At 48.2% G+C, this 8828-nt stretch overlaps 1 protein-coding gene across 4 annotated transcripts in view; it reads right to left on the bottom strand.

The window, feature by feature from the left end:
• Positions 1-1894: 1894 nt before the first annotated feature.
• Positions 1895-8828, bottom strand: part of CEP89 (centrosomal protein 89) — an 86510-nt gene continuing 79576 nt past the window's right edge. For all 4 annotated transcript variants that reach the window (XM_070388005.1, XM_005897763.3, XM_070388006.1 and 1 more), the window contains one exon: positions 1895-5117. In XM_070388005.1, coding sequence (XP_070244106.1) covers positions 4940-5117 — 178 coding nt within the window. In that variant the 3' untranslated portion in view covers positions 1895-4939. The remainder of the gene's footprint in view (positions 5118-8828) is intronic.

Genomic DNA, 8828 nt, shown 5'->3' with positions numbered 1-8828 from the left:
CTTATTGCTTGACGGGGTTTTGAGCATCTTCTGCTCCCCCATCGAATCACGGTCAGACGTTTCTCTGGCCCCCTTGATACCCTGTGCAAGGTGCCCAACCCAGCACCACTGGAGAAGGACTTTTGAGCCAGTATAGACTGGTTGTCAGGGCTTGGCTTAGGAAGGAATCCCTTACCTGGAAAATCCCAAGGACAGAGGAACCTGGCAGGCTACAGTCCATGGGTCAGAGAGTCAGACACGATTGTGCATGCACACACATGCACACACATACTTTGTTTATAGAGCTTATGTCCTGTGATAAGTCTCCCTACGCTGGGGTGTATTCCTTGAGACTGAGCATCTATGACGTTCATCATTTGGGCCTTTGGGGGTGGCCAGCCCAATAGGCTGTCCACAGCAATATGGAGGTTGCCAAGGCCTGGAGTAAGGGAGGGGTGGGTTCTGATAGATGCAAAGAGAAATGCTTGCAGAAACTGGAGTTGGGCGATCAGAAGATGGCATGGGGTTCAGGGCTCGCAGGCCAAGTGGGGAAACCCTCATAGTAAATTTCTGGGCATTTAGTAAGGTGGGAGACTAGACAGCAGAAAATTCAAAATCCTTTGCCCTGTCTGTCTTGCAGCTAAGACAGAAGTGGGTACCATCTGGGTTCTGTCTGACACGGGCACCACTGGGGTTGATGGTGGTAGGGTCGCAGTGTAGGGATGTTGTCCAGGAAACGCTTTCCTGAAAGGGCGCAGAGATCTGAGGTGAGAAAGAAACCTAGTTGTGTGAGGGAAGTGGAAGAAAAAGGCACAGTGAGGGGTTCCATGTGGGACAGACAGAGCGAGCGAGAGAATGAGTGTGAGAGAGGGAGAGAAAGAGACACAAAAGACGCCTTGGGTTCCCAAGACTGAAGCTCACCGGGGCTGAGAAGGGAACCATGGGTGTGTGACTCTCAGGCAGATGCAGCCAAGGGGAGCGTGGGGCGAGAGGAGACAGGTCCGAGGATCCAGCACGTAAGGGCAAGCACAGCATCCCCGAGTCCACAGACATTAGTGGTGCCCGCTGGGAGCTGCCAGGGCGTGTGGGGCCGGATGGGGGCTCCAGCAGCTGAGGCAGTAACTGTGCTGGAGCCGGGCAGAGGGTCAGGGGCAGCCCTGTCCATGAGATGGGAGAATGTGGGGTCCAGGAGGAGTTTCTAGTTCGGATGGAAGACACCTGAGGAGTCTTTACTGCTGATGGGAAAGCCTTGGACAGACAGAAAGGCTGCCCAGAGTGACCTGAACTTCCAGTCTAGCATATCTGGGAGGGGACAAAGTCTTCCAGGATGGAGGTGACCCCCCCACCCACCCACTAAGCCCAGCGGCCTGAGGAGTCAAGGAGGTGACAGTCACCAGCTGGAGAGGGGACAAGCAGGTCTGTCCTGCACAGTTCTCCGGGAGCCTGGGAGCTGTGGGGGGCTGGCCTGAGGCTCACCCCCGCTCTTCCCTTTTCTCCCCACCTCTCTCCTTCTCTCCCTTTCCTCTCTCTGACCTGAAGTCACAAATTATCTTCTAGCTTAGTTTTGCTTCTCACATTAACGTCCAGACAGCACTGTCCAAGGGAAATATAATGGGACTTACAGGTTTCCAGCGGTCATATTTTTTAAAAAGTAAAACAAACAAAAACCCAAACAAGGACTTCCCTGGTGGTCCAGTGGTTGAGAAGCAGCCTCCCAATGCAGGGGACACAGATTCGATCCCTGGTCTGGGAAGATTCCACATGCCTCACAGCAATTAAGCCCATGCTCTGCAACGGGGAGAGACCACCACAAAGAGAAGCCTGCACACCGCAACCAAGACCCAGCACAGCTGAAAATAAAAATAAGTAAAAATTAAAAAAAAAAAAATCCCAGGTGAAGTCAATTTTAGTAACATTTTATTTAGCCCAATATATACAAAATATTATCTTGACATAAAACCAATAGAAAAATTAGATAATTTTACATTTTTTTTCATAGTAAGACTTCAAAATCCGGTGTATATTTTATGGTTGTATAATAGAATATCTCAATTCAGGTACTAGATTTTCATTGCAAATACTTGGCCTGTATCTAGAGTTCATAAAATCTACATTTGAAAAGGCAGGTTCACATACCCACGGGCTCCAACACACAGCATCAGTTTTCCCGTGATGGTCTGAGACCCTGCTGGCCTGCAAGCCCATGGCCCTGGGCTCTGCCCTGGAGCTTTCCTCCTGAGCACCTAGCATGCTCTGTAACGACGTCTGCCTTCGTCACTGCTGCTGTTCTCAACGATCAGTGCGCATGGGTGAGTACCCACAGCACACTTGCTGAATAAACATATTTACACCAACATTTAAAAAACCCAGAATCTCCCCCTCTCCTTAGATGATGCCCTGGTCTACAAAGACGTAAGCTGTTGGAAAAGGGTGGGTCTTCCCCATTCTTCTCAGTGGTTGAGGGCAGAGAATTTTGATCCCATCGCCCCTGTGCACGGGAACAGCTGGGAAACAGGACAGCGCCCCCGTCCCGACCCGCTGGCACACCAAACTCCAGCCACACCCACACTTGCACCTGGCCCCCTCTCCACTCAGTCCTGACTTCCCCAGGGCTGCTTGAAAATAGTGCCAAAGGTGGCAGGGCTCACTTGGGTCCCTGGGTCATGTTTTCTGTTTGCCATGGGTTACTTTCAACCTGATCAGGACCTTTCTAGCGCCCCATAAAGACTCACCAGGACCAAGAGAGAACGGGACAGTTCCTGCTGAGTCAGGCCTCACTGGCCACCCCAAGCTCCAACCCCAGCCCGTCTGCCCCTCTCCAGCTCCTGAGACCCTGTCCGTCCTGCAAGGCTGGGGTGTTCCAGCTCAAGCCTGGGCTCTCTGCCTCTCAGCTGCATTCTTTCACTACCTTGCCTGCTTTGCACTTTCCTTTGCATCCCAGACTCCGAGCTCACCTGCCCATTTGCTTTGGCACCCAGTGGGAGGCTGGCAGAGCCCGAGCACCATCCCTGCTGGACACTGATGAGATCCAGAGGTCACTGAACTTGCAAAGTATATTTGTAGGGAATAAAATGTTCTCCCTGAAGGCAGGAAGACAGGGATACAAACGTGGTCCTCTAGGTGACAGGACAACAGCTTTGTCCCACAGACAATCCACCTCAGCACTGATCTGGAGGCTCTTGGGGCTGCTGCTGCCTGTCAGCCTATCTACAGATTATTGGATGGCTGGCACAAATCCTCTTGAAAATACAGCAAAGTTATGCGCTTGGTCATCTCCTAGGAGATGATACATAGTTTTATATCCTGGTGAGTCCTTCTATCACCTATAAGATGAAAATAAATTAGAACTCTTTTACACTGTTGAACAAGTTTAATAAAATGTAAAAGAACTTCACTACAACTGACTCATATTCATTCTTTCTTTGTGGTTGAGTAATGTTCCATTGTCTATATGTACCACATCTTTATCCATTCATCTGTCGATGGACAGCTAGGTTGCTTCCATGTCTTGGCTAAACAGTGCTGCTATGAATGCTGGGGTACCTGAGAGGATAGAGCCTGTTATACAGAGTGAGTCAGAAAAAGAAAAACAAATATTGTATGTTAATATATATGGAATCTAGAAAAATCGCATTGATGAGCTTATTTGCAGGGAAGGAATGGAGACGCGGACACAGAGAACGGGCTTGTGGACACAGTCGGGGAAGAAGAGGGTGGAATGAATTGACAGAGTAGCTCTGATATACTCTACCACGTGTAAGACAGATAGCTAGTGGGAAGCTGCTGTGTAGCAGGGGCTCAGGCTCGTGCTCTGCGACGATCTAGAGGGGTGGGATGGGAGGGGGCAGGAGGCTCGAGAGAGGGGGGATATATACACACACATATGTATGTATATATATATAATTATGGCTGTTTCTTGTTGTACAGCAGAAACCAACACAACACTGTAAAGCAATTATCCTCCAATTAAAAAACATTTTTTAAGTGTAAAATAACAATGATTTTCTATTTCAACTTCCCACTGAGCAACCAAAGAGCACAGCTGCAATTTATACAGGACCAGGGGCCAACTGCAGGGGCGGGGTGTCTGTCTCCCCACCTGAAACCACACAGGCCTTGGCTGTGAGGGGTTCAGTAAAAGGATGTGACAGGACTCTACCCTCATACACTGTTTAGGATCTTCTGCAGCCTTTGGCCAGCGTGCCAGGGACCAGCCGCCCCAGATGGTTGGCACCACCGCCAGGACGTCCTGGGAATGGTCCGAGAGGCCAGGGTGATCTACCTGAGGAGGCGGCACAGGGCAGGGTAGGAGCATGGCCCCGCACCCTTCTCGGGGGTGACAGTGGGCAGGGACCCCCCTGCCCCCATCGTGCCCAAAGTCAAGGCTCTCAAACGAGGAGGGAGGCGACATGGCCCCAGGAAAATGACCTTCCCAGGAGGACAGAGAAGGACTGGCGGGGAGAGGGCAGCACAGAGTTTGTACAACTTCATGGGGCATGCAGACCAGCCCCTGTTTTTTGCCAAATAATAAAATACCACCGAGCATGAACGCACAGGTGTCATCGCTCCTGCTTCCATCCAAGGCTCAGCCAGTTAAACTGACTCATCGAGGGCTGGCTGAGTGCTGGGCCTGCCTGCCCTTCCCCTGGAGACCAGCCAGCTTTGCAGGTCACCTGTGAGCCTGAGCAGTGGAGTCCAGCTCAGTGGCAATACGGTCAGAGGGTGTGTACTGGCTAAACAGAGCTCAGCAGGACATTTTTAAAATAGAGAAAAATGTAAAAACCTGGGTTAAATTTCTGAGACCATTTATTTCTCCTCGACCCTGAGGAGAAGAAACCTGCGGGGGTGGGTGGGACCTGCCCTCCCTCCACCCCTCCCTGTCCTGGGTAAGGTGGAGCTCTCCCCCAGGGGCCCTGGCCCTAGGGCTCCTGCAGGCCCTGGAGGGTGCTAGGCGGTGGCTTCATGTCACAGCATCCAGCATGGCTTGCTGAGAGATAACATCCAGGCAGCGGTCCTCAGAAACTCTGGTGTTCTCCCAGGGGCCTGTCCTCTCCAGAGTGGCCTGGAGAAGTTCTCGGATCCTCCGGTTTTCCTTGGACGTGGACTCCCACACAACCTCCAGCTCGCCTTCCACTTCTCTGAGAGAAATAAGTAATACAAAGAAAATGTTTAAAATAACACAATTTAATAAATACTTACAGAGCCCATAAGAATCGTAAAGTCACAAGAACCCAAATGGAAGAATGATTAATGTCAGAGAACAGAGCCCACGGTGTGTGGGTTCTGAAGCAGAGACTCCCAGTGTTGAAAGAAACCGGAAGTGCTCTGCAAACCAAACAAAAAACAAAGGCACAGGCTGAAAATGGCGTCTTAGCTCTCTTCTGTTTTGCCTTCTCCTTTATTTTGGCACCAGTGCACACCCTCTGTTCTCTGTGGCATTAATGTACAGCAATACCACGTAACAGCTACCGTGGCTGACACACAGCACAGCGTCCCGGCTGTGGGCGCCCACACAGCACGGGCCTTGCAGGCCTCTTCTATGTCCCCTCTGCCTGTCCCCACTGTGACCCGGCCAACACTCAGGTGCCTGCCAAACCTCCATCCACAGAGCCACTGATGGGCCCAGAGAGTGGGGCAGGGGGCAAGGAGGGGACTATGGGGAGTGGGGGTCACAGCCCAGGACACAGTGAAGACCGGCCCAGATTACGTGCCAGGAGGACGAGTGTCCAGAGGGATCCAAGGCCGCTGAAGAAGGAAAATCCTGAGCCAGGGCTCTGTGACGGGCCCCGCGTGGGGAGCTGAGGAATCAGGGCAGACAGGGCATGCGTGTCCTCAGGTGGCCCACCAAGGGGGCAGACCAGATAGCAGCCACTACCTCACGGGAGCCCCACGGGGAGGGAAAAGCAAGCCTCGGCCTTGGACGAGGAGCAGGCCTTGGGCAGGACAGCACGGCTGGGGAGGCGGCTCCTTCACGGACACTGCCAGTTGGTTATGCAAAATGCTAGAAACTGGGTTACCAGGTGGACTTAGAACTGTTGTCTAGAGAGGAGGACACCAACTTCCGGTGCCGGGGGCATAGGTTCGACTCCTGGTTGGGGAACTAAGATCTCACATGCACAGCCAAACAACAAAGAAAAAAATAAATTAAAAATAAAAAGAGGAGGCGACCAAGATTCAGGGAGGCCAGTGACATGCCCACTCATTCAATATCATTTTCCTTGTGAACTGTTGCTTCCTTCCAAAGCCCATGATGCCGAGTGCTGGGTACTATTTAATTAAACTATGTATAAAAATCCCCAGGCTTCTGGTTTTGGACAAAACACCCAAATGTTTGCAACATCATGATAATTTACAGCTAAACTCAAAACAAAGTGAGAAGGAAATTTCTAAGGGCAGAAGAAAAATATGAAGACTAAACCGAAGCAGAGGCGGGCAAACAAAATGCTGGCATTGCTCTGAGGACAAAAGCCCACGCTGTGTAGAAACCCAGGCTTCCAGAGAGAGGAGACTAGTCTTGGGCCCATGCAAACTGGGTGCAACAGAAAATCCCAGGGCTGACTCACGTCCATGGTCCTCTCCTCTTCTTCCTAGTGACACGCAACTGTGTATCCCAGAATCACGCAGGTAAGTGGAGACAGGTGAAGAACCCTCAAAGGAAGGATGCTTGGGTGGGAAAATCTGCCAGTCTTCAAAAGAAAGCTGCTCTGAGAGGCTCCTTGGGGGCTGTAGTCACTGATTTGTTCTCAAATGAACATGGGGTTTGAATCTACATTGTTTCCCACTGTAAAGCATCCCCAGGCCCTGACTGGAGTGAACCAAAAGTAAAAAGGCATTTTTGAGGCAATCATGGAAAAAACTCAATGGAAGAGTTAAAAGTACATTAGACACAACCAGAGGCAGAATTAATGAAGTGGAATATTGAGCAAACAGAAAAATATATGTTAAGAAGTTAAACATTAATTATAAATGTAATAATGGCATTGAGAATTTTTTTTTTTTTTTTTTTGCTGAGCTGCATGGCTTGGATCTTAGTTCTGCAACTAGGGACTGAAGCCACAGTGAATGCACAAAGTCCTAACCGTTAGACCGCCAGGGAATTCCCTGTGAATATTTTAAAAATCTTTTTGTATTAAAAAAAAAAAGCACTACAGTAGATTTTTTTTTTAAGTTAATAATAAAATTAAAGTGACTACAGGTTTGAAAGTACTCTCTGGCACCAAGAGAAGCAAATGCAAACCTTTTCTGGAGAAAAACATCCTCAATCCAGATCCCCAGGACTCCACAGGGTAAATTCAACCATTCATGGGTTCATAGTAAAAAAATTACAGTACATAGAATGAAATATGGAGAAGGCAATGGCACCCCACTCCAGTACTCTTGCCTGGAAAATCCCATGGACAGAGGAGCCTGGTAGGCTGCAGTCCATGAGGTCGCTAAGAATCGGACACAACTGAGTGACCTCACTTTCACTTTTCAGTTTCATGCATTGGAGAAGGAGGTGGCAACCCACTCCAGTGTTCTTGCCTGGAGAATCCCAGGGACAGAGGAGCCTGGTAGGAGGCCGTCTATGGGGTCGCACAGAGTCGAACACAACTGAAGCGACTTAGCAGCAGCAGCAGCAGAACGAAATAAGCCGCATAGGGCAAGAGTCAATAGAACCCCCAAATTCCAGATAAAGAAGCTGGCACAGAATATAAAATAACTATGAATAAAATGTTAAAGGAAATAAAAGACGTACTAAAGATAAGCAAAGATCAAGAATTTATTTTAAAAATCACTAGGGAGATTTTCAAAGGAACCAAATAGGACTTCTGAAATTGAAATATACAGTTGTTGAAATAAAAAATCTCAATGTCTGGGTTAAACACACACTGAACAAAACTGAAGAAAAAACTAGTAAATAGAAATATTGAGGAGAATTACAGAGAGTGTAGACCCCCCCCAAAAAAACCCAGGATATAGAAAGTGTAAGGGATAAGACACATGGAAGGTTCAGTAAGGAGGTATAACATACATTTAATCTGAGTTCCAGAAGGAAATCTAGACGCAATAAGGGGAAAAGACTTATCTCAAGAGATAATGACTGAAAAACTTCAAGAAGTGATGAAAGGCACAAAATCACAGATAAAGAGAATAACTTAAACCAAGTAGTTGAGTAAAACAAACTCATAGTTAAACAGAACGGAGGGGACTTCACTGGTGATGCACTGGCTCAGACTCTGTGTTCCTAATGCAGGGGACCCAAGTTTGATCCCCGGTCAGGGAGCTAGACCCTGCAGGCCACAACGAAGATCGAAGATCCTTCATGATACAACTAGGACTCGGTACAGCCATGTAAATAAATAAACATTCTAAAAACAACACAGTGGAGCTGCAGACTCTGAGAGTCAAGAGGAAATCTTAAAAGAGGCAAGAGATATGATGGATTGTCTAGTTTTAAAAATGACAAAAAAGACTTCTCAGCAGTAACAATGAAACAGAGGAGACAGTGAAATGTGGTGAGAGAAAAAGACTGTTGAGGTAGAACCCAGCTTCCAGCAAACATCAGCTCATAAGGATGCAGCCAAAATGCAGACACTGTCAGATAAACAAAAACTAAGAAAGCTTACTGTCACTAAAGAAACTTCTACAGTATGTACTTTAGGAAGGAGAAAAATACTCTGAGAAACAGGGTCTCAGATGCAAAAGAAAATAATAAGCAAAGAAACTGATACACTGTGGGTGAATCAAAATAAACAACTCTATTAAAACTAGTAATATGCAGTTTCTGGGGGTAAAATGATGATGTAAAATAGATCTTTTCTTTTCACCTTCATATATCTGTACTTACATGTAATGACAATAGACAA

Source organism: Bos mutus, chromosome 18, assembly GCF_027580195.1.
Source record: "Bos mutus isolate GX-2022 chromosome 18, NWIPB_WYAK_1.1, whole genome shotgun sequence".
Taxonomy (NCBI): domain Eukaryota; kingdom Metazoa; phylum Chordata; class Mammalia; order Artiodactyla; family Bovidae; genus Bos; species Bos mutus.
This window is presented reverse-complemented; position numbering and strand designations above follow the sequence as displayed.